The 27,436-nt window shown below is 36.8% G+C and overlaps 1 protein-coding gene across 2 annotated transcripts in view; it reads right to left on the bottom strand.

The window, feature by feature from the left end:
- LOC124366973 overlaps positions 1-15,681 on the bottom strand; it is a 615,086-nt gene extending 599,405 nt beyond the window's left edge. For both annotated transcript variants that reach the window (XM_046823610.1, XM_046823611.1), the window contains exon 1: positions 15,362-15,681. In XM_046823610.1, the coding sequence (XP_046679566.1) occupies positions 15,362-15,676 (315 nt within the window). In that variant the 5' untranslated portion in view covers positions 15,677-15,681. The remainder of the gene's footprint in view (positions 1-15,361) is intronic.
- Positions 15,682-27,436: the final 11,755 nt, after the last annotated feature.

Here is a 27,436-nt window from a genome sequence, read left to right as displayed (position 1 = left end):
GCTTCAAACACGGTGGCCATACGAAATGTTTCAAACTGTAATAACTCAAAAACGGTACATTTTATAAAAAGTGTATAAGAATAGTAAAATATGAGGTATATTCAGATAAACATTTTGATACCAAATTTATTTCGTTACGATAAATCATAACCGAACAGTAAAGGTTTTACTGTGCACCATCCTTCATTTAAAACACACTAATCGATGTATTAGTGTTGTTTTAATAATCAGCTGATTGTTGCATTTAACAGACGAGATTACTGGCCCATTGTTGTCGTTTTGTACGCTCGTTATAAAATTTATTTTGATTCAGCGCGTGTTGTTTTGACAAATTTATCTTTAAATTTCGTTTTCTTTGTTTATGTAACGTAACCAAATACGTGAGTATTGAAGTTTGATAGTCATTTATGGACACCCTGTAGATAAGTAAAGCCATGAGGACAGAGTGATAGTGGGATGTATGGACACTAATTCTTTCAATACAAAAATAAAAAATTATGTTTGTAAGATAGTTATTGACTCTTCGCATCCAATGAAGGATGAAGGAGTTCGGCAGATACATTTAACATGAGCATCACTCAACATGTACATTATTTTAAACTAACTATATATGATGTGAAGAGTCAATAACTATCTTAAACCCTATTTCTTAACTCCGATATTCATTTACTAAGTTTAGCTTTCACAACTTGAGCCAAGACAAAAATATTAAACCAACTACAAGAGGACCTACATTGTAAATGTTTCAAACTTTCAACCAGCGTAATTGTTTAAAGAGTGAACCTTTTCAGGTCGGATTTGCGGCATTGTACTCTACTAATAGAGACCTAATAGTTAATTTGATCTACTACTCGACCTACTCTCTAATTTAAGATTTTCTTTTGAATCCTTGTGAACCATCCCCCTGACATGACAAAAAATGGTAGTTACTTCAAAAAGTATATTTATAGGTGCAGTAATGATGAACCAAATTTTATTGCTTTATTTGTAATCGTTCAGGAATTATCAAGCCCGTGCGGGACTTTTTCACACCCTTTATATGAAACAGTCATGCTATAGTACAATCTGTATACAGATGTTCTTATGTTGCGAATATTATTTGTCAATGATAACTAACAATTTTTAATGAAAGACTCGCGTATGTAATGATAATGATCTTTGCGACCCGTCTATTAAAATACAGTGAAACTATTAGAAATCGTAATTAGATACATCGTCTTAACGAGTGTCCAAACAGGAAAGATTGTCTTTTATTCAACGTGCGGATAATTTAGCAGTGCTATTGAAGAAATTTAACAATGCGTATTCTAATGTATTTAATGTTTTATAACGATCCACAATATAAGTTTTCAATAATTGGAATTTGAATTTTTAACAAGTTTTATAAAACCCTTGAGGAATTCAACCTCGTACACCTAGATCCAAGAAAGGTCAATGGAGTTGAAGAATAAATAAAACAAACTCGGCATTATTGTTATCACAATTCTCTCAGATTCTTAAAATTTCTGAGATGAATAGCCCTTAGCCCAGCGGGTACACAAGGGAGCTGAGAACGTTAATGGAACGACTGGAGTCAGTATTTATAGAGCTGAGCGAACAGCCATACCCTCCAGGGAGGGTCAAGAACAGAGGAGTAGTCTAGGTCCTTGCAAAACAATGTTACTAAGCAAGCTTATTCAGTCTGCAGCCAGAGACGATAAAACAGTTCGTGGAAAAACTTTTGTTATTACTTATGAAAGAAGTACGAATATTTTATTATTTTAAATTGAGAACCAGGGTTAAATTAGTTGTATTTGTGTTGATTTAGTGCGGGCGAAATGATTTCTTTTCATAACTTGGTTGGCATTCTATTTGTACGATATCGGTAAAGGCGTTGTCTGTTAGAAATTATTCTTTTTATGAAAAATACTTCTTGTCGAAAAGGTTGAAATATTCATGCAAGCACGCGTGCTTTCACTGAATGTCTGTCTGTCCGACTGCATATGTGACACCTCAGAGTCTAAGTTGTAATCATAAAATATGCAAGGGAAGAAACAGATCTCGAAACGTAGTGTTACTGATTTTTAGTTTCACTGAACGATGGCAAATGTCCAGATCAGATAAAATCTTTTTCCTTCACAATCCTTCCATCGTCAAGAATAAACTTCAAACATAGGGATGCAAGAAAGATTTGTTGCTCAGGGAACTAAAATTTATATTTCGCATTTTTTTTAATGTTACGTGCCAAAAACTGCACCACGCAATTTGTTCTGCATACGTATGTTTGTTCAAGTCGTTTTCGTCGTTGAATGCAAGAAAAGATGTATAATACAATTTATCCTTCGCTGTATTCCAATTGCAGAGTAAAATATACTTTAGAATAATTATAAATGTAAGCCAAAGTTCCTTTCAAAACAGGGATTCATTTCACACTGAGTAAGTACTCATTTGACGTTGTACTCAGTTTAATAATGATCAAAGGATAACGGTCCGTATTTCATCATTACTCCACCAATTATCTGGTTTTAATTACTTTTCATAACAGACGTAGATCTCTGTGTCGTAAACACGTCGCAGCAGCATCGAGCCAAATCTTTAAACAATAATGAGAGTTTGGTTTGTAGCCTAAACAACGCAGTTCCTTCTGTATACAATAATCTGCTTTGCAAGCATTATAGATTAATACATAGGTTGTATTTTTGGTTGACTGTGTGGTTAAATTCATACTAAATTTTATTCATAACATTAAAGTTAAAATATTATGATTCATTGACCAAGCTCCGGTAATGCTAGGGTGACCAAGCTCCGATAATGCTAAGGTGACCAAGCTCCGATAATGCTAGGGTGACCAAGCTCCGATAATGCTAAGGTGACCAAGCTCCGATAATGCTAAGGTGACCAAGCTCCGATAATGCTAGGGTAACCAAGCTCCAATTATGCTAAGGTGACCAAGCTGCGATAATGCTAAGGTGACCAAGCTCCGATAATGCTAAGGTTGACCAAGCTCCGGTAATGCTAAGGTGACCAAGCTCCGCTAATGCTAAGATGACCAAGCTGCGGTAAAGCTAAGGTGACCAAGCTCCAATAATGCTAAGGTGACCAAGCACCGATAATGCTAAGGTGACCAAGCTCCGATAATGCTAAGGTGACCAAGCTCCGATAATGTTAAGGTGACTAAGCTCCGATAATGCTAAGGTGACCAAGCTCCGCTAATGCTAAGATGACCAAGCTGCGGTAAAGCTAAGGTGACCAAGCTCCAATAATGCTAAGGTGACCAAGCACCGATAATGCTAAGGTGACCAAGCTCCGATAATGCTAAGATGACCAAGCTCCGATAATGTTAAGGTGACTAAGCTCCGATAATGCTAAGGTGACCTAGCTCCGGTAATGCTAAGGTGACCAAGCTCCGGTAATGCTAAGGTGACCAAGCTCAGATAATGCTAAGGTAACCAAGCTCCGATAATGCTAAGGTGACCAAGCACCGATAATGCTAAGGTGACCAAGCTCCGGTAATGCTAAGGTGACCACGCTCCGATAATGATAAGGTTGACCAAGCTCCGATAATGCTAGGGTGACCAAGCTCCGATAATGCTAAGGTGACCAAGCTCCGATAATGCTAAGGTGACCAAGCTCCGGTAATGCTAAGGTGACCAAGCTCCGATAATGCTAGGGTGACCAAGCTCCGATAATGCTAGGGTGACCAAGCTCCGGTAATGCTAAGGTGACCAAGCTCCGGTAATGCTAGGGTGACCAAGCTCCGGTAATGCTAGGGTGACCAAGCTCCGATAATGCTAGGGTGACCAAGCTTCCGGTAATGCTAGGGTGACCAAGCTCCGATAATGCTAGGGTGACCAAGCTCCGGTAATGCTAAGGTGACCAAGCTCCGGTAATGCTAGGGTGACCAAGCTCCGATAATGCTAAGGTGACCAAGCTCCGATAATGCTAAGGTGACCAAGCTCTGGTAATGCTAAGGTGACCAAGGCCGGTAATGCTAGGGTGACCAATCTCCGATAATGCTAGATTGACCAAGCTCCCGTAATGCTAAGGTGACCAAGCTACGGTAATGCTAGGGTGACCAAGCTCCAATAATGCTAGGATGACCAAGCTCCGATAATGCTAAAGTGACCAAGCTCCGATAATGCTAGGGTGACCAAGCTCCGATAATGCTAAGGTGACCAAGCTCCGATAATGCTAGGGTGACCAAGCTCCGATAATGCTAAAGTGACCAAGCTCCGATAATGCTAGGGTGACCAAGCTCCGATAATGCTAAGGTGACCAAGCTCCGATAATGCTAAGGTGACCAAGCTCCGATAATGCTAGGGTGACCAAGCTCCGATAATGCTAAGGTGACCAAGCTCCGATAATGCTAGGGTGACCAAGCTCCGATAATGCTAGGGTGACCAAGCTCCGATAATGCTAAAGTGACCAAGCTCCGATAATGCTAAGGTGACCAAGCTCCGATAATGCTAGGGTGACCAAGCTCCGATAATGCTAAAGTGACCAAGCTCCGATAATGCTAGGGTGACCAAGCTCCGATAATGCTAAGGTGACCAAGCTCCGATAACGATAAAGTGACCAAGTTCCGATAATGCTAAGGTGACCAAGCTCCGATAACGCTAAGGTGATCAAGCTCCGATAATGCTCCGGATAATATATGATAATGGTAAGGTGAGCAAGCTCCGATAATGCTAAGGTGACCAAGCTCCGATAACGCTAAGGTGACCAAGCTCCGATAACGCTAAAGTGACCAAGCTCCGATAATGCTAAGGTGACCAAGCTCCGATAACGCTAAGGTGATCAAGCTCCGATAATGCTCCGGATAATATATGATAATGGTAAGGTGAGCAAGCTCCGATAATGCTAAGGTGACCAAGCTCCGATAACGCTAAAGTGACCAAGCTCCGATAATGCTAAGGTGACCAAGCTCCGCTAATGCTAAGATGACCAAGCTGCGGTAAAGCTAAGGTGACCAAGCTCCAATAATGCTAAGGTGACCAAGCACCGATAATGCTAAGGTGACCAAGCTCCGATAATGCTAAGGTGACCAAGCTCCGATAATGTTAAGGTGACTAAGCTCCGATAATGCTAAGGTGACCTAGCTCCGGTAATGCTAAGGTGACCAAGCTCCGGTAATGCTAAGGTGACCAAGCTCAGATAATGCTAAGGTAACCAAGCTCCGATAATGCTAAGGTGACCAAGCACCGATAATGCTAAGGTGACCAAGCTCCGGTAATGCTAAGGTGACCAAGCTCCGATAATGCTAAGGTGACCAAGCTCCGGTAATGCTAGGGTGACCAAGCTCCGATAATGCTAAGGTGACCAAGCTCCGATAATGCTAAGGTGACCAAGCTCCGGTAATGCTAAGGTGACCAAGCTCCGATAATGCTAGGGTGACCAAGCTCCGATAATGCTAGGGTGACCAAGCTCCGGTAATGCTAAGGTGACCAAGCTCCGGTAATGCTAGGGTGACCAAGCTCCGGTAATGCTAGGGTGACCAAGCTCCGATAATGCTAGGGTGACCAAGCTCCGGTAATGCTAGGGTGACCAAGCTCCGATAATGTTAGTGTGACCTAGCTCCGGTAATGCTAAGGTGACCAAGCTCTGGTAATGCTAGGGTGACCAAGCTCCGATAATGCTAAGGTGATCAAGCTCCGATAATGCTAAGGTGACCTAGCTCTGGTAATGCTAAGGTGACCAAGGCCGGTAATGCTAGGGTGACCAATCTCCGATAATGCTAGATTGACCAAGCTCCCGTAATGCTAAGGTGACCAAGCTACGGTAATGCTAGGGTGACCAAGCTCCAATAATGCTAGGATGACCAAGCTCCGATAATGCTAAAGTGACCAAGCTCCGATAATGCTAGGGTGACCAAGCTCCGATAATGCTAAGGTGACCAAGCTCCGATAATGCTAGGGTGACCAAGCTCCGATAATGCTAAAGTGACCAAGCTCCGATAATGCTAGGGTGACCAAGCTCCGATAATGCTAAGGTGACCAAGCTCCGATAATGCTAAGGTGACCAAGCTCCGATAATGCTAGGGTGACCAAGCTCCGATAATGCTAAAGTGACCAAGCTCCGATAATGCTAGGGTGACCAAGCTCCGATAATGCTAGGGTGACCAAGCTCCGATAATGCTAAGGTGACCAAGCTCCGATAATGCTAAGGTGACCAAGCTCCGATAATGCTAGGGTGACCAAGCTCCGATAATGCTAAGGTGACCAAGCTCCGATAATGCTAGGGTGACCAAGCTCCGATAATGCTAAGGTGACCAAGCTCCGATAACGCTAAAGTGACCAAGCTCCGATAATGCTAAGGTGACCAAGCTCCGATAACGCTAAGGTGATCAAGCTCCGATAATGCTCCGGATAATATATGATAATGGTAAGGTGAGCAAGCTCCGATAACGCTAAGGTGATCAAGCTCCGATAATGCTCCGGATAATATATGATAATGCTAAGGTGACCAAGCTCCGATAATGCTAAGGTGACCAAGCTCCGATAACGATAAAGTGACCAAGCTCCGATAATGCTAAGGTGACCAAGCTCCGATAACGCTAAGGTGATCAAGCTCCGATAATGCTCCGGATAATATATGATAATGCTAAGGTGACCAAGCTCCGATAACGCTAAGGTGACCAAGCTCCGATAACGCTAAGGTGACCAAGCTCCGATAATGCTAAGGTGACCAAGCTCCGATAACGCTAAGGTGATCAAGCTCCGATAATGCTCCGGATAATATATGATAATGCTAAGGTGACCAAGCTCCTATAACGCTAAGGTGACCAAGCTCCGATAACGCTAAGGTGACCAAGCTCCGATAACGCTAAGGTGACCAAGCTCCGATAATGCTAAGGTGACCAAGCTCCGATAACGCTAAGGTGATCAAGCTCCGATAATGCTCCGGATAATATATGATAATGCTAAGGTGACCAAGTTCCTATAACGCTAAGGTGACCAAGCTCCGATAACGCTAAGGTGACCAAGCTCCGATAATGCTAAGGTGACCAAGCTCCGATAACGCTAAGGTGACCAAGCTCCGATAACGCTAAGGTGACCAAGCTCCGATAATGCTAAGGTGACCAAGCTTCGATAACGCTAAGGTGATCAAGCTCCGATAATGCTCCGGATAATATATGATAATGGTAAGGTGAGCAAGCTCCTGTAGCGTTAGGTGATTGTTCTCCGGATAGACAACAAAATTTCTGATTTATTCATAGAGCCACAGTATCTGTTGTAATAACATTTTATATACTTTATCATAAAAACAAAATATTGATTATTGATCATATTCATATCATTCATAACAATTTCGATATTATATTTATAGTTTGTTTTCTTACAAGATATATTAACGTACTTTAAAATAGATCACCCCCCCCTGTCATGAACAAACTCCTCTTCATAAAGTTCTAGCTAATACAGTAAGAGTCACTAAATTTACTTGTCTGGAAAACTTGACTGATATAACTTCTCAACAACGGACATTATGTAGTCGTTGATCTATCCTCTTCATCAGATATCAGATAGATGATAGACATATTCTTTTCTTTTTATCTTTCTTTTCTTTGGAATGGACACATTTTTCACTTCCAAAATCCTATTATCCTTTTAACTTACATAGATACATTTTCTGTTCCACGTGATATAAAATGGAGCGGAATCTTTAAACAGTTTTATAGGCGCTATTTAATAACTTAATTTCGGGACTTTTGAGTGTTTTGACAATTTTCGGGACACCATATGTATTTTTTTTTAATCCGGACAGTTTCGGTTTTCCGGGACGTTGTTCACCCTAGATTATGCTGACGAACTACCGCTCGTTTGCAATTTCCTCCATCCACAAAACTGCAATGTGTCATCTCCCGTCTTCAAAAGGTGATCCCAGCTCAACAATTCCATTTTGCAAAATCATATATTCCATCTGCAAGGCCCTCCCAGGCCTTGATTGTGTTATCAAAAATGCAGCGACACTCGCCAAGCCTCAGACCTCCTCCACTATTCAACAACAGGTGCAGAATTCAAGAGAAGATCATCTCCCCATTGTCGTCCAACTTTTTCTGCGCCTCTGTTTCGCCTACCCATGAAGATTTTATGAATTGGATCCAACATGTTTTATCCAACACCATATGTCAATATGGGCAATTTAGGCATTGCATGAAAAAATAGAAATTTCTAGTTGATTTACGTACTTTTCAAATACTGTTGACAAGTCAATATAACAATTCAATACCTGTCTGTTTAGAGTTCCATGTTGTGATTAGAGTTTTAGTTAGTGTACAAAATCCCTAAATTACTAACCTAATCCTATGTGAAATCCTTGGCTGAGCGTTAGCGGTGCTCATCATTTGAGGGGCTGGAAAAATGTTATTGTTGTCTGTGTGTCTGTCCGCATGATTTGTCGGAAAATAATTTTTGCATGAGCTTCATTTTACTTTTATATATTACTGAGTTCGATGATGATGCATGTTAGCGTTTAGATAATGTTGTTATATTGGTTTTCCGGGTAACATTGGTGCAACGACAAAGTAATACGATAAATATGTAAACAAGCTGAGAATAGCTAAAGAAACCATTAACACAATGGAAAGTCAATGTTAAGATTGTTCGTGATAAGATTTGACTTCATCTAGTACTTCAGTAATACCCTTCCTAGCTCACCGGAGCTTTCATTATTTAAATACTGCTATTAAACCTAACTCTATAAACAAACATGTGAATGTATCATGTGACATCCCCAGGAGGGTTCACTACTGGCTGGTTTCTACCTTCCAAGTGAACCTACACTGGGTACAGCAAAAACTGTGTAACTTAAATCTGAGCAACCTTATGGATGTCCAGTAGTGGCACATCACTAACCACTAAATTTCGAGATTCTGGAACGCAAGGGTAATTTGATAGGTCTAGTCTACTGCCGGAGATGACTGTTGGAGTTGGTGGGGTTTGTTCCCTAAGAGTCAAAGGTTCTTGCTACACTAGACATAAGCGTGTACCACCCTCTACCTGCTTTGGCTGGAGAGGCAGGTTCAGCAAGCTGGCCACCCCTTCTTCCGAGGGGACATGACTTGAGATTAGTACCCTAAACCTTTTCTCGTGAATCTCGACAGGAGGTGGCCCCTACTCCCAACCTTCCCTTCTCAAATATCCTGTCACTCCGGAAGGAACGCAAAGGTCCTTATACGAATAGGTGCATTTTTGTAAACTTCTTGTCCTAAGAGAACAAAAAATAATGTGACAAGATATATTGAGAAAAACTTATCTGTAGACTGTAAATTCTGCATGAAACTTACTTTCCACGTAGACCGTTGAATTTGGCCGAGCATCATTAAAGCCTACCACTCAATAGAACGGAAATTTCCTTTTCATCCACCGGGGGGGGGGGGGGGATATTAAAATTTTATTTCTGTGTTACGGGTGTCTTTTTATCTATATGTTCACAGAAAATTAAATGAGCTTTAGGCCTGAAATTATGCATTAACTCAGCAAAACCTGTTAGGCGAACGTTGTGTTTCATATTCCTACATTGTTTTAAGGACTAATATTAAATGCACCCACCCCCAATGTACTCGTACAGTTTATATTCATTTTCCATAAAGTGAATATTAAATACCGATTTGTTTGCGGAGCAACTACTAAAACCGTGTTTTTGGGTAATTCGAAACGAAGGCGCCTAATTTTAATACTATATTAAATTTTTTAGTAACAAAAATTCAGTGACGAAGCCATAAAACAAACTAGTAACGTTACATGCTAAGATACATCAACACCGCTGCTGAAGCTATTAACTTTCTTATCACTTTGTTAATGACCTGAGCCTCTGATAACAGTGAGTCATCTGCCCCCTCCCCCCTTCCACTCTGCCCTCTTGTTTCCTCTACCTCTCCGATATCAACAGATAAGTTTCTAGGAATTCAAGCCTAATTATATTTAAAGCCATTTAACATAACTCTTAACTAAAATATGTTCAATTAGAATTTGGAATTTTAATAAATTATTGAATTCCAACTCATTTTTATACTATACTAAAGTGAATAAATAAAAAATAGTGCTTTAAAATAATGATATTGAAATAATTTTTATTGGACTATAATGGTTGGCTTAGAATTATTCGTTGTTTTTGACAAAATGTGATTGTCTCTAATATTTCAAATGTACTTACAGATTTGTGCGCTTATCACAAGAACTTGAATATACCTATTCATTTCAGTCCTGAGACTGTCAATATCTTGTATCAACTACACTAGAGCCATTCTAACCTTACTTCTGGAGACTGCACTACTTGGCAACACCGCAGTGATAACGGTCAGTCCCTTTCTATTTACCCTAATAAATCTAATTAAGTCTCCTGCACTATTCGGCAAATTCCTGGGTATACCGCTTACTTTGGTATTCTGTCTTCTAGACAGCAGGCTGTATCGAGTGTATTGAAAAGGCTTTAGCCATTTTTTAGTCGAGGGAAGAATAATTTGGCGTGACAATTTACACTATAGAGGACTAATAATGAAATTTATTCCTCTTTTCATGGAACGCATCTTAAGGAACTGAAATCGAGTCTTAAAGTTGCACCACTTTGATGCCGAATTATTTTTGATCTGTGGTTCCTATTAGATGGTATATATATTGTAACTATTAATTAACTCACCGTCCTAATTATTATGATCTCATCATTATGCTATAAACAGTATTTCCTGAAAAGTTAAGAAAAAAACGTCTAAGAGTGTTAAGTCTGGAGACCTTGCCGGCCACTCAATTGATCCTCTTCTACCGATCCAGTGATCCAGGTAATGTGCATCTAGCCATTGTCGCACAGGAAGAGCATAATGTGGAGGATCTCCATCTTGTTGAAAATAAATCATGTTTTTCCTTTTTTTGTGGAGTCACTTGAAATCAGTAGTTTCTTAAATATATCCCACTGCTGTCCAAGACTTGAAAAACATGATCACTGCTGAGTGCAGACGCTTAACCAGAGAAACTTTTAGAAAGATTAGGCAAGAATTTGAAAATATGTTAATTTTTGCTTGAACAACAATGGCTACCAATTTCAACATTTTATTTGAATTTTAAAAAGTACTTACAACAGTATTCAGTGAGTAATTTTTTTGTTATTAACAGTAGTACAGTTGTTTGTAGACTAATAACTGTTGTATAAGAAATTACACTATTGGCTGCTGACACCAAACGGCTTGGCCGATTTCAATTGTTTTTAAACCAAAATACAGCATTTTTATGAGCTTCAATTTTAGGTGTCACAAGGTATTAGTTGCCATTTCAAAATTTTGACTTTGGGCACGGGGGACATGGGGTGAGCAACCCCATTTTGAAAATGTTTTTTTGTTCCCCCAATTAGTACTATACACTCCCGTTTAAAGAATTTTGATACTTGGGCTATAGTTCTTTTAATACAATATAATAGTCTTTTATACGAGTTTGAAGTTCTCAAATGAACACCCTGTATATTTCTTATGCGGTTTTCCATTCATGCCAAAGGATCAAAAAGATAAAATGCGCGCCGACTATAGAGTTATAGAGCATATTGGGTAATTTTCTTTGTGTTCTTCATGCTTTTGACTTGTTAATTGGTAAAGTTGTTCAAACCGTCTATCAACATGTATCATTTTCAAATCCTCTAGTGTATCGTGATGAATGGATACTGCCTGGGATGGGTGGGACCATCGCGTCGGGCATTGACACATGGCAACTGTTACTCATCCTTATCTCGACGTAGCTGTTATCAGACCATTGTTGCATAATTGACCGCCGCGCCGCAAAGCTACTGATGGGACTTTCTGATTCGGGGTTATCTCGAACAAACACCAATTGTGCCACTCTATCCGAATGTACATATCTCGTAAGCTTGCAAAGTGTTTTAATTCGTTTCAAAAATTGTTGTTCCATATCGTCCAGTAGGCTACTAGATGGAATTTTTTAAATGCGAGTTACAAGCCCAGAATTTCCTATGGATCGACGATTCGATTTTGGCAGTTGTTGGGCGTAGTGCTGTTGATCATTGATATTGCCCAGAAACAATAAGAGATCTTAAATAGGCTGCTCCTTCCTTCCCCAAAAACCCACCCTCAATCATTCCTGGCCATTCCTTGGATGCAATACATACAATAATTATGACTAATACCTGACGAAGAGGATAGATTCCAATCCTCAAAACGTTGTTATACCTAACGATGGCAAATTTCCGAAATCCTGACATCCTTTCGAGACTGCCATCGTCTATAACAAACTTTAAACAAAGAATGTTATTATAGCTGCCCGGGTCCTGGAAGAAGGTGGAAATACCTCATATCCGTAGTTTGATGGCTTTCATATCCATCCAACGGCGAAAATGTCTCCGGAAGTTTCGAACTCACAGAGCGTTATAAGTACATTCTATTTGGACTCATCTTCTTTACTTATTATCAACTAACCGAATTAATAAACCGGATTAATACACATCTGAATTGGCACAGTCGATTATTAACAGGTCAGCGTGACCAACAGCTCTGCAACAGGCTCGACGAGATCCGGTAATCTTTCAGGGACTACGTTATTTCCGGACAAATAAGGAGAAATTCAAGGGCTCAGTTTTACAAGTACCAACGACCTTCTCCTACTATTATCCCTTTCCTGTTCTTCTGTAACTGGTACCATAAATGTTGGATGGGGCCAGAACTTTGCACAGTCGAACTTTATGGTTGTTACTCACATTCCAGAACAAGACTATTGGTTTACAGCGAAGAATTGCCGAGAACACCCATATTTTATCCGTACACAACATTGTTGTTTTAAAATGGAATGTTTAATCTAACCTTTGCGATTTGATTCATCATATAACATATGAGGATATTTCATCACATCTAAATTCTCAGTACTCGAACACGAGTAAAGGATTAGTGAACGATTAGTGAGTAAAGAAATATCGATAAATCTTCTATATTTATGACACGTTTAAGTGAAAACTATTCTTCATTAGCAAAGAACGTCGAAGTCCCTTCATGGATACATGCTTTATAACCCGCCTTCGTGAATTGTTTATAGTCCAATTACTTCTGACTATAAAATAGTGTCGAACCAATAAACATTCCAGACGTCCACACCACGCTTACCTTTCCAAGATATAGACTTAATGCCATACATTCGAATGGAAATGCCTCGACTAAACTGATAGCTAAATCTTCACATGTCAAAAGGTGAATTTAATTGACAGCTCATTAAACCGTATTCATATGAAAGTGCACCATTTCTTCAACGTCATCACTGTTTTTTATGAGAATTTCTTATTTTAACACTACGCTCTTTGAGACGATTTTACTTTCCAGATTGATGTTTTAATTTATTTTTTACAGAGTAACAAAATGTTTTACAGATGTTTTAAAATACAGAGTAACACACAATCCGTTGTTTCTTTTTTGCTAGAACGAAACCCCGATTCTATGAATTCAGATAACTGTCCATTGGGTCTTCTTACGATCTCATCAAGGGTCTTTGAGTTGTTCACCGCCCAATCATTCTGAGAAATCCTTATCACTATGTTATCAGAGGTCTAACTTTTAATTCCCTTTTTTGGTAATTTAAAATTTGAAGAAAATTGAATAATCTCCCAAGATAAAATGGAGGATTTTGTTTTCTATAAGCTGGTGTTCCCAAGGAACATTATTTGAGACCCCTTTTTTTTCTAAATTCCACTAAGAACTTATTTGTTTTTGTTGCCATTAATCTTAGCTTACTGACATAACCCCATCACTCATGCTCATGCATCCTTAGGTTTATAATAATTTATTACGTTAACTTACTTGTTTTCATTTTACATATATTTATATTATATTATATTTATATATCTATAATATTGTATCCATCATTTTTATTGTTCTTTAAAACTTCAACTACATGATAAAAGCCTAACTGCATAGAACATTTTTAGTCTTCATATTTAAAAAAATTCCAAAAAGATAAGGATTATTTTTTTTTAAGAATAATTTATCAATTTATACATTTGTATGTCATAAAGTGGTATAAATTGGTTCTAGGGAAGCTCTATTAGAGTCAACGAGTTGCTATTAACTCAAGTGGTATTGGTATTACAATTGAATGCTAAAGATGATCTCCAAGTTTTTGTTTTTCAATAGACAATATTATTACCGTCTGCAGGCTCCTTCATTCATTTCGCTTTGGTTAATTTAAATAACGCCGTGGAAGTGCATTTTAAGATGAATGACATTTTATTTTAAGATTTATTCTTTCAAATGCCTATAAGGCGTTCTAAATTAATTTAAATAAGGCAAAGCAAATTAAGAAAGTGACCAACAATTTTCCGATTATATTGCCTTCCTGAATTATATAAAATGCTATATCGAATTAATGTTGTCTTTATTTGAGAGAAGCATATATTTTACATTTTCCCGTTATTGGGGAGAAAAGCTATGATGGTGGTCGCAATGGGAAGGTACCAAAAGAGTTAAGTATGAAGTAATAGGTGTTTTGCAGGACATTTTTGCTAGCTTTACACACTTTAACTCCATCTCTAGAACTATAAATAATATTTAAATCAGTTAAAACCAAAAATTGTGGCCTATGAAACAATACGTCATTTGTTATTTTTAACCTTTTCGATACTCTTCACAAATTGCTATATCCATGACAATCGATTAAGTTCATGGAAAATTTCTCCATCAATTTTATTAAAACCTAGATTGTGTGCTTTTATAAGAAACTCCAAAACAATAATGTACAAATCATTTTTAACTCTCGATTTCGATTTTTTTTATATTTAAAAAAATTTTTTTGTCGTCACAAAGTAACATAGGTGGAAGACCTTGGATATAATAAAATGATGTACATGGTTTCAGAAAAGATTGGGATTAGTGTGTAAATAAGATAATTACGTTAACCAATATGCTAACCGCTTGTTTTGTTGAAAACCATTCTAATCCGTATGGTGCAGAATTATTTGTACCCTGAACAATCTATATGCTTACAAGAATCTTCATGAGCCTTGAAAGGTAAGGATTTGCTTAAAGCATTAACATGTTTTTTGGGCCTATCTTGATATGCAAAGCATCATTTTATAAATTGATTAAAAACATAAACCAATTATATTCATAAACTATTTGATTCTTGATTTTTTTAGTTCTTTCGGTTATCAATGTTCTATCAGCAACATCATTTTACCGTGCTGCTGATGTTTAAGTGTTTCAGATGATATTGGGGTATTAACTGTCGTAAGGGCCATACTTGTAAAATGATAACGTTCGTCCTAAAACCATTGCATCCTTACAAGTATATTAATGTTATTGTTACGGACTAACGTCAAAAACAATGTAATTATCGTAGGTATGGTCCGTTCCCGGCTTAACCTCAAAGCACATTTATCTATCAGCTGATTACACCAAGCCCACCTGTTTCCTAGCAGGCGCGAGGTCCAGCGCTCCCGCCGTGGAATCCTCCTTCCCCTCGAACCTCTCGAACTTGAAACTGTTGCTCCTGTACAGCTCGTTATCGCACTTGCGTCCACAGAACCTCCTCTTGGTGAACTCCATGACCGTCACCCACTCGGCACACGCGGGAGTCGGTAGCACTCGTAACAACTTCCGGAACAACACATCTTCACTGATGGCACGATCAGCTGACCGGCCTCTTCCCCTCCCCCGCCGCTCGCGCTCACCCTTCCCCCCACCCCGCCCGTAGCCGACCTTCTTCAGCATCCTCTCCATCCCGCGGCCGGCCGCCTTGTGTCTGTCGTCTGCTGGCCGTGTTGATGTTGCGCTCCTCCGCCGCGCGCGCTACTGTCGAGCCGATCGATCGCTGACTGACTGACACACTTGCACGCCTTGCCCTAGGTCAGATGCTGGCTCAGGACCCGCCTGGTGTCGCCGACGGCTACGCAGTTTAGCATAATTTTATCGTCAGACTTGATCGTCTTAAGTAGGAAAGAGTGGAATTCGTTCTTTCCTGCCGTACAGCGAGAATTGGGTACTGCCCTATATTTAAAAATACACGTTTACTCAGTAAAATAATTACTCAATACTCGTATAGGGTGGTAATAACAGATAATTAAACACTTATCGTCCCATTTCACTCTTTTGTAATAAGTAAAAAAAATTAAAAAACCAAAAAATTGACATTTTTCTAGAACAAGTATTTGTTTATTAAGAATAATTTTTTTATGTGTAGTAACAAGTTAATTGGGGAAGAGTGGAATTCGGACTTTCCTGCCGTACAGCGAGAATTGGGTACTGTCTTATATTTAATACAAATACACGTTTATTTAGTTAAATTATTACGTTACATACTCTTTTATAGGGTAATAACAGACAACTAAACAGTTATCGTCCCATTTCATTCTTTCGTATTTAGTAAAAAACTTTAAAAACAAAAATGTTTTTCTAGAACAAGTATTTACATATTAAGGCTAAATTGCTTACTTGTAATGTTATACATACTTGATACGTACAACGAAATTAAGAGGTGTATTTTCTTGTAAACTGACAAACAACTAAATAATTTGAATTAGCTGACTGTGGTAATTCGCTAGATAAGTTCCGACTCATTGCTGCAAAAACTCATTCCGGTGTACTCGTAACATACATCGGAATAAGATTGTCAATAACAGAAACACACTGCACACAACTACGTAACCGGTGAGAAATCGCTAATACAAAACTACCCATCTGGTACCCCAACAGTGTTCGCACATTTGTGTGTGTAAATACATCGGTGTCATATCGTCAACTGCACACATGAATGGCATAAGCTAACATGAACCACTGATAATACAGTACTTATACAGTGTGTAAGTACAGGACCCCTCCCTCCCTGCTTGGATTTAGAATTGCATGTAAAACATACAAATGTAACATACGATATAATACATACTGTAATACCAGATGCTAATGATGCAAGTCTAGTAATACTCTAGAATGGATACCTATGTATACATAATTTTAACAGGTGAGAGTTCGTTTTCATCATTTGCTTACATGATTCTCCTACATACTTGCGTATATACCTAAAAACAACTCAATATTTGTTTAAAATTGCTGTTAGTCAAGAAACCATATAATAACATTAAAACCTATGAAAAAATATATAACTTAATTAATATGTTTAATGCATTACGGAGAATGCATACATCTCTGCTTTATTGTTATTTGTTTGACTGGGTGGGTTTATGTTACGTACATCCAAATTCCTAAATCATGAACATTTTAAGTTTATAGTTTGATATAACCATTGACCTTGATAAGACCTACTCAGAGTAAAAATTATTCAACTATTTTACGAATATAATAGTTATGTCTAGTTAAAACTTCACTAATTCTCCTAGCGATATCCCAGAAAATGGAAATTTGCCACTCGTATGCCTCATGATTAGACTTGCCATACGTCCCGGTTTGGCCGGGACAGTCCCGGTTTTTGCAAGCTTGTCCCGATGTCCCGCCCGGTTGCCTGCTTGTCCCGGTCACGTCAGAGGAGCCGAATGTTTAAAACAATTGAGCTAGGCCTAGTTGTAGTTTAGTCTTGAGGTTCATGACTACACAACACTCGATCGGTTCAGCGTGGTCCCGAAATAAACCGACCTATTATTAGAAGAGAAAGTTGTAGGATTTTGTGGTGATAACTGCAATACGAAACTTTGGTGGAGTAAAGAGAAGAGGGAAAACAATGTATTTGCTCTTATAAAGAACGAACTTGGAAGATCAATAAATGGTATTGGTTGTGGTGCTCATATCGTCCACAACGCTGTCCAGGACTGCTGTAGATGTGCTTCCCATTGAAATCGAGGCCCTTGTTGTGAAAATCTACAAGTATTTTCACATTTACACTGTAAGGGTTACTCAACTCAAAAAATTCTGCGAATTTGAAGATATTGAATACCGCCAATTAATACAACACGGAAAATACTAGATTTCTCTCCCTTATGCCAGCTATTGAAAGGATGATTCAAATGTTTTCTGCTTTGAAAGAGTACTTCTTGTCTCAGGAAATGTGTCCATCTCTGATAAAGAACTTCTTTGATGATGAGCGAGGTGAAGTGTTCCTATGGTTTGTACATGGTCAGCTAGTATTGTTTAATAAAACTATTTTAGCCATGGAGAAAAACAAATCCAGTGCTATTGATGTTGTACATGCCTTACAAAGTTGAAGGATAATTTGCAAGAAAGAAAGGAGTCTAACTTCATCCCATATGGAGCAAAAAACGGTCCTTAAAACACTTAAGGGTAAAACCAATGTTGACTGTAACCAAATGACCAGTGATTTTAATGAATTTTACAGTAGATCTATTTCTTACATTACACTTTGGAAAGATAGTTTTGGAGAAGCTCAAGATTTCGTCTGGGTCAATGAAAACAGCATTTCATGGGAAAACAATGAAAGAACTTCAGAAGTAATTAATAAAAGTACCGGAAAACTCAAGATTAAACATCGACGAACTTTTTGACGAGGTTGTCCTTGCCAAGAGATTTTGGGCCTCAAAAGTAGAAGTATGGGGAAAAAGAAGACGAGAAGAAACCAAGTGAAGAAAAATGGATGGAGCTGTTCCATTCTTTTAAAAACCAGAATATTTCAGTGCCAAATCTTATAATTGAATATGTTTACTGTCTTCCTGGAACATCTGCTCCAGTTGAGAGAGTTTTCTTATGGCAAGCCTACTCATGACCTAAGTATAAAAATTAAAGCGTTTTCATAAAGATAAATCGTTCATAAGGGTTGAAATCGGGTTGCTATCCCTAGAAGAACTAATTTTTCAACTTCTCGACATCCTAAACCTATGAAATTTGAAAAACTCGTGTCTTATGTTCTTAAAAGAGAGTCAAGATTTTTCATACAGATAAACTACCCTTAGGGACTGAATAGGGTTGCAACCCGTAAAAGAAGTGTACTTTGCTTATCAACATCCCGCTGTCCTATAACTGTGAAATTTGACGTACATGTGTATTTCACGAATAAACCCTCAGTAGACAACCGGCACCGAAATATAGACCGGAAGTAGATTACAATAGCCGGAAGTAGTTGCTTTTTGACCGAAGTATACATTTTAGACGAACGTATCTATATACTTTTTTCATCAATACAGCAAATACTTGAATAGACCGGAAGTAGATTACAATGACCTAAAGTAGTCGTTATTTGCCCGAGTAGACTTTGCAGATTAGTGTATTAGGCTATTTTCTTAATTAGGGCAACAATGCAAAAGCAACTACGGCACTATAAGTAATGACCAAATTCAGTCGCTTTTTGACAGAAGTAGACATTTTAGACCAACTTATTTATATACTTTCTTCATAAATAAGGCAAATACTTGAATAGACCGGAAGTAGATTACAATGACCTAAAGTAGTCGTTATTTGACGTTGCAGACCAAGTATTAGGCTATTTTCCTAATCGGGCAACAATACAAAAGCTACTAAGGCACCAGAAGTAGATTATAATGACCCTTTTTTTATGGAAACGCTACCATGGCAGTGAAAATACTTTAGATTGGAATTAGATTACAATGGCTAAAAGTACACACGTTTTTCTGAAGAAGGCTTTTCAGACCAACGTATGTATTAATTTGATTGGGACAACAAGACAAATGCTACTATTCCGACTACTATAAGACTATGAAGGCCGAAAATTTGAAGTAGGTTCCTCAGTCCGAGTATTAATTTTTTCTTAGCAACAAGGCAAAGTTGACTATAACCTAAATGATTAGAACATAACTAATGCTTCTTCAAACAATGAACCTAAAAGTTTGTTGCAGAGTCAATTTTGTCTAGATTTTAAACCTCTTAACAATGAATACGGAAATAATACCTCTTTAAACATGCCTACTTCCGATTCAAACTTAATTATAGGACTTCATAATATCGTCATAAATGCTTTCACTAAGATTACCACGACGTACCTAGTATATCCGTGAAGTGTACTGAAAACGCTGAAGCTATTTATATCCAAATATGATAGAATCTGTGTATTTCATCGGTAATCATAAACACTGTATACTCTCCGACTATTGCTCTTTAAACTCAAAGTTCAAATTATTCTGATGCGGATCAGGAAGCAGAAATATTATCCAGTGACTATCACTTATTTTGAGAAATGTTTATTAAGTAATTTAAAAACAACATGCCTATTACGTACTGGTCATTAAATATGAAAAGCCGTGGGTAACCGCTAGCATAAAATATAACCGAAAAAGTGAGGAACGTGTAAATAGTCATTAATAATACGTCAACCATTCAGACCTTTTTTTATAAAAAGGAGAAGCCAATCCCTTTAAGCCTTATTCTGCCCGTCCTCATGGGCCACTGGCCTGTGCGAGGGTCTTGTCAAACAGAATAAGGGGGAGAGTCAATACAGTACAAGGTCGATGGTACTGATAAAAGGTGCAACGGTCACAGACAGGATTCGAACCTGCGCTATCTCTAACTCAGACTCAAAGTCCAACATCTTAGACCGCTCGGCAACCGGTACTCCCAAGTTAATTCACGTAACTTCTTGACAAAATAAATTTCGTCTTACGTAAAAAGATACTCTTTCAGAAATGTTTATTAATGAAAGATCCAGTTTAACAATAATGCCTTTCTTTTTATTTTCCAATCAATTATATTCTACCCATATCTTTAATAAAGAAAAACGTATTTCTTTCCACGTTAGTTATATTACCATTATTATTGTTACAATATAGACTACATGTTGACTTTTCCAAATGTCCTAGATCCTAAGGTCTGGGTCCGCTAAAAATACGTAAAGTTTCATAACGTTAAAATTTAGCTTGGTTTAAAATGAAGTTGAGAAGTTTTCAAAATGTATTTGAAGTCGTAATGTTGTTATTTTAAGCAAATTAAATATGCAGCTGTTGAAAACGTCAAGTACAGTCTGTTCAATTGTTGATGATCATTTCACTCATATCCGAATTAGAATGTATCACAAAAATTGTATTTACATTTATAACTGGCCTGTTTTAGAACGTCAAGTACAGTCAACTTCAAAACAGTGCTGCGTGGTGCATCGCACACATTGCAGGCACTATTGAACTGTCGAGCGCAGCACTCTAGGAAAACGATGCACTTTATAGTAATTCTTTTGTTTGAGGTAGTGTAGAAAATTACTAATACAAGCGTAACTAATCTCAGTACAAAAATTATGTTTTAGTTTAAACTGAATAGTTTGCTGAATGTATTTTTCATTCAGCTTTTTTTTATGTGGACCTAATCACACAATTGGCTGAACCTTTTACTGATTTCATTCAAAGCGATAAAAGATTATTCTGTATCCAAAGAAAGTCATCCTAAACAACTATGGCTTTAATAAATAAATAAATATATATATATATATATATATATATATACATACATACATATATATATATATATATGTATATATGTATGTATTTATAAAAAAATTGTATGTAGCCTATATTTTTTCCACGGAAACTGTTTATATGCTATGCCCATTGATGTAACTCGCCACCAGGCGGCGCTCCAAAAGATACAAATTTTCAAAGCGCCTGCACACTCTAAAATGCAATTACGATATACTTACGTACTATATTAAACGGCGAAATACTATTTGAAGGCGCTAAGTTATGATGACTTCACAATAAATTTCAGGTTGAATTGAAAGATTTGAGTGTTAGACCACTTTATAATAAAGTAAATGTACGTGTACAATGGCTATAAACATACACTTTTGACAGATTTTCTTGATCGTGACGTCAAGGCAAACACTACATCGGCGTTGGAAATACGAGTATAATTCACTTGAACCAGAAGTGCTCATACATGGGTAAAGCTTATGAAAAGTGAGTGAAGCCGCGGTGGTAAACAGCTAGTTAAATATATTTTCCTAATCCATAATCTACTGCACAACCTTAAACAGCAGTGCTTCGAGGGCCTGAAGTCGGACAATGCTAAGTTTTTATAAGCACCGACAAAATAAACTCAAAATTCGGAGATATATTATTGGATAGCAATGATTTCAGTAACTAATACTTGAGCCAGGCCACTGAGAAACCCAAAATCCGTAGCTTACTCAGTGAAAGCTTACTAAATTATGTAATGTAATGGAACGCTCTGATAATTTTGAACGCATGTTTGCGTTATGAAGTACGTTTTATTTCAGTGCTCATGCAAATATTTAAAAAAAATCTAAATATTTTCTAATTTATTTTACAACCTTTAATTTTGGTTGGAAAAATCCCAAGCATCCAAAATATCACGTATATAATATGTACGGTTTGTTTAATTCGCTAAATGAATCAACACACGCGACCTCAAGGACCACCGAGCTTGATGTCTGTGTACCCTCGGTAATTTTTGTTTGATACCGTGAACATCTGCATGCCTAATACTATATAGTATAGTATGCATACCTAATACTATATAGTATGCATACCTAATACTATATAGTATGCATACCTAATACTACTTACTATATAGTATGCATACCTAATACTATATAGTATGCATACCTATATGCATACCTAATACTATATAGTATGCATACCTAATACTATATAGTATGCATACCTAATACTATATAGTATGCATACCTAATACTATATAGTATGCATACCTAATACTATATAGTATGCATACCTAATACTATATAGTATGCATACCTAATACTATATAGTATGCATACCTAATACTATATAGTATGCATACCTAATACTATACAGTATGCATACCTAATACTATATAGTATGCATACCTAATACTATATAGTATGCATACCTAATACTATATAGTATGCATACCTAATACTATATAGTATGCATACCTAATACTATATGCATACCTAATACTATATAGTATGCATACCTAATACTATATAGTATGCATACCTAATACTATATAGTATGCATACCTAATACTATATAGTATGCATACCTAATACTATATAGTATGCATACCTAATACTATATAGTATGCATACTACTAATACTATATATGCATACCTAATAACATACCTAATACTATATATATATATGTATGCATACCTAATACTATATACTATGCATACCTAATACTATATAGTATGCATACCTAATACTATATAGTATGCATACCTAATACTATATAGTATGCATACCTAATACTATATAGTATGCATACCTAATACTATATAGTATGCATACCTAATACTATATAGTATGCATACCTAATACTATAAAGAGTACGAGATATGTTCAAAAAATACAGCGTCTTTTTAATTTCCGCGGGTTACGTATATTGGTTTTTTTTGTAGCGTTATGTTGGTACACACGTCTCTGGCATATGATAACAATTTCGGCCATTTTTAATGTTCAGTTAATTGTTGACAGCTGATTTGCTTGTACAGTCGTGGTTCATCTTTTATTTGTGCCTGTTCCAAAAATGGTTCAAAGAATCTGCATAACATTTTTTGTTAAAAACGAAATTAAGTGCGCGGATGCATTCCGAATGTTGACTGTGCTTATGGAGAAGTTACCTTGGACCGAAGCAACGTTTATCGGTGGTACGAAACGTCCTCAGAGGACCGAGAAGATGTGAACGACGAACACCGTGCCGGAAGCCCGAGCACGTTAAGAACGGACGAAAACCTTGATGAAATTAAGAAAATAATATAATATAATATAATAAATAATATTCGCCAATCGTCGATCACCGTTAGAGAAGTTGCCGAGGGCCTTTGTCCACAGAGTTACGGGACACCCTATATCTATTTACCGTGTTCTATGCATGTATATGTCTGAACAATAAATATTTTAATTTGATTTACAAAATTGTAATGATTTTATCTTAATACATTTGTTTGTACATTTTTATTATTCCTTTGAAACTAAGAACAGTATAACCTCACCAAGTGTCGAACAAGTAAGAATCTGTAATACTGAGTTTTAACTTTCCTTGCGTATTAGTGCAAAATGTTCATTCGCATAAAAGTTGTCTCTTATATTTGGCAAATAACTTTTACCAGCTGTTACAAATAAAGTTGAAACAGTTATTTGAGCTGTACCAAAAACTGTGCAATATTTCGTGAAATAATTTATATAACTTTTTCAACAATAAAAAATAAACGATTTTTGTTAGATCAGAACTGATAATGTTTATATGAATGATACACATGTAAACATTTTAAGTGCAAAAAGTTTAATTTTTTTTTTTTTTTTTTTTTTTTTTTTTTTTTTTTTTTTTTTTTTGAAGTGTTGAAATACATAAGTTGTAATTTTATGATTTCAATGTATTTGTGTGCATATATTTCACTGCTCTACATGTACGTATGAAGACACAATTTCCAAAACCAAAGACAGTATTTGTTGTCGAACTGAATTTTGATTTGTTTTGTATTTTGGTGTTTTGGTAATATTCCACGAAATAAATCACAACGCTTTCAAAAATTAAATATAATAGAATGACTTTACTTTTATGTTAGGGGGAAAGTAGGCTATAACTCATAGTATTAAGAAAGTAAAATACCTCTCGTCAGCAACACTTGACTTGGACAGACATTATTAAGGGTAGTAAATTACGCCCACCACTGCTATGTTGCGGTAGTTATATGAGTATCTGACATCTACATCCAAGTGACGATGACAGTTTCCAAACAATCACAATCAAACTCGTACGAAATGAAATTTGGTGGACAACCATGGTAATGGGACAACCGTGTTAATAAAAACCTGCCTTATTATTTGAAATATGTTTCAAAGTTTTCAACTATCGGAATGTAACTATTATTAATAGCTACACGATTTTTGTTATATTTGTATTCTTATAACGATTTATAAAATTTTCTTAATATTGTGTTTTAATAATACTACAAGTTAGGTTTACAATGGCTTCCTAAATTATTAGTATTTTTACATTAAAGTACTATTTTATTAAATCACGTTACGTGAAACAACACCTATAACAGCGCACCTAGCGCCAACAGGGCTAACTAACTAACATGAGCTACAGCCCACCACCCATTGAAAACTAATAATATTGTGCAGCGCTCTGGGTGGCCAAGAGTGTAACTACTTGGAGCGTGGAAAAATACATCCTTGTCTACAATTGTTTTTAATGCTCGAATGAAATTAAACTAGTAATAATAATAGGTGTGTGAATGTCTGCAACATGTCTAACCATTTAACTACAGGGGAGAGACTATGGCCGAGCGGTCTAAGACGTCGGACTTTGGATCTAAGTTAGATATAGCGCAGGTTCAAATCCAAACATAGAGCCTATAATAGGCCCTTGGGGAACACCAGAGGATATAGAAACCCCCCTAAGGATATGGTTTGTAGAAATAATGCACATCACCTCGACATTGGGCTCTACCAGAGAGGTAGGAGTCAAACCATTCCAGAGAAACTCTCCAACACCGTAGCCCTCCTTGTTTTGACATTGACATTTGACACTGTCAATGGTTCACAGTGTCAAATGGTACCAAATTTCCACAAAGAAGACATTTATGGCATCGGTAGTAGATTTATTCCTTAGAAATTCAAATTGTGTTGGCGAAATAAACGTTTCAAGAAGAGTTCATTAACTTTATTTAATATAGTAAGAATAGATATCGGTCTATAATTTTCTGGAGAATTTTCGTACCCTTCTTAGATATAGGTATAACTTTGAAGCGTTACAAGTAGCGTTCAATAACTTTATTTAATATAGTAAGAATAGATATCGGTCTATAATTTTCTGGAGAAATTTTCGTAACCTTCTTCTTAGATATAGGTATAACTTTGGAGCGTTACAAGAAGTACTCCATGACTTTAATTAATACAGGAAGAATAGATATCGGTCGATAATTTCCTGGGGAATATTTGTATCCCCTTCTTAAATTCAGGTATAACTTTGAACCTTTGAGGACTCAAAGAATGAAAATTTATCCAAAATAGTGACACCATTTCTAGGCCATGTGATTTATTGGCGATTTACTACGCATACAGACAGACTGGCATGTTTATTCGATGTGCAGTAATCGTAACGATATATATATACACACACACACACGCGCGCGCGCACACACACACACACACACACACACACACACACACACACACACACACACACACACATACATATATATTTACTACAAAAGGGCTGCTAAATTCCTCCACACTATCAGATCACCGCACGGAATTTATAGGACACGACGATCTGCATAAAGATTGTATAGTGGAAGGCTTTGACTGATGGCCCCATTTTGTTTTGATTTGGTACACTACAAGCGCGGTAAACAACAAAGAAACAACCACGGATAAGCACATTTTACGTTTTCGTACTGGTAGTATTTCAGTCTGGTCACCAGATACAGAGCTAAGATCTGTAACAGAACCTGTTACATTCTGTTTTTTGTAATCCAACACGGGTATTTTTTTATCTGTTTTCAGTTTTAATGTCGGATTTTACGAACCAGCTAAGTAACAAACTCTCTACGAATAAAATACAAAATAGAATTCTCCTTGCTTGTTCCTATCGCGTAAAGATAAAATACTGGTTTGTTTAGATAAAGAAACTGTTATGTTCATCTTCAATTGAACTAAGAGTGTTGTTTGTATACAGGATTACAACGTTCTGTAGTCAGGATAAAAACATTAACATAGATTCTACCGCAGTTTTTAACCTTAGTTGAATTACAGATAACAGCAATTTATTCTATTTTAATAGCGTTATTATGAAAAATAGGTAACAACAGTCATGTATAACTGATAATATGAAGTTATAAGCAAACTTGTAACTAGTATTAAACAACAACATTCTTAAAAATGTAATTTGTGCCTGTATTTCAAACATGCATGCTCTGATTAACTGTGGGTCCCATAAACCGAATACTATAATTAGAAGTATAACTACTGTATTCATAAAATAAAACCGTTTATTATTGGATAAACATGGATTTACTGACGCTATATTTTTAACACAGCAGGTAGTTAGTTAATCTTGTGGCCACCGGTGAGTTATAGTTCAGCTGATGGCCGATTGATGGAAGTTCTTGTTATTTAGTAACAGCTGTTCATGCTGTATTCGCTGCTATCGCTATTAATTCCGACTACTTGATAAATAAATTAGTAGTAAAGAATTAATTGCATTAAGGATCTATTGTGAATTAGGATCATTATTAAAATATATTTATTTATAATATAAGCAATATATTATACAGATATAATAAAATTTACGTATGAAAAAGTCGCACCGCAGTTTTATAATAAATTTAATCAGACGTGACACTACATTTAAATATTATCCTATGACAGCGAAAGAGTTTGAGTTTTCATTAATGAACAACACTACGAGATTATGTGCATTTTGAAGTTGATATTTGTTGCAAAATGAAAACCAATACAATGTACTGTTTTTATTTTATTATGGAGTTTCCCAAAAAAGTTACAAATAATACATTGTTAATAATAAAATCGAATTTAAATCGTAGTTAGTATTCTTATACAAGGTTTACAGTTTTTACTTCAATGTTTATATGTAACATTTCGAACAAACCATTTAAGTCCAGAA

The sequence above is a fragment of the Homalodisca vitripennis genome, chromosome 7 (assembly GCF_021130785.1).
Source record: "Homalodisca vitripennis isolate AUS2020 chromosome 7, UT_GWSS_2.1, whole genome shotgun sequence".
In the NCBI taxonomy this organism is placed as follows: domain Eukaryota; kingdom Metazoa; phylum Arthropoda; class Insecta; order Hemiptera; family Cicadellidae; genus Homalodisca; species Homalodisca vitripennis.
This window is presented reverse-complemented; position numbering and strand designations above follow the sequence as displayed.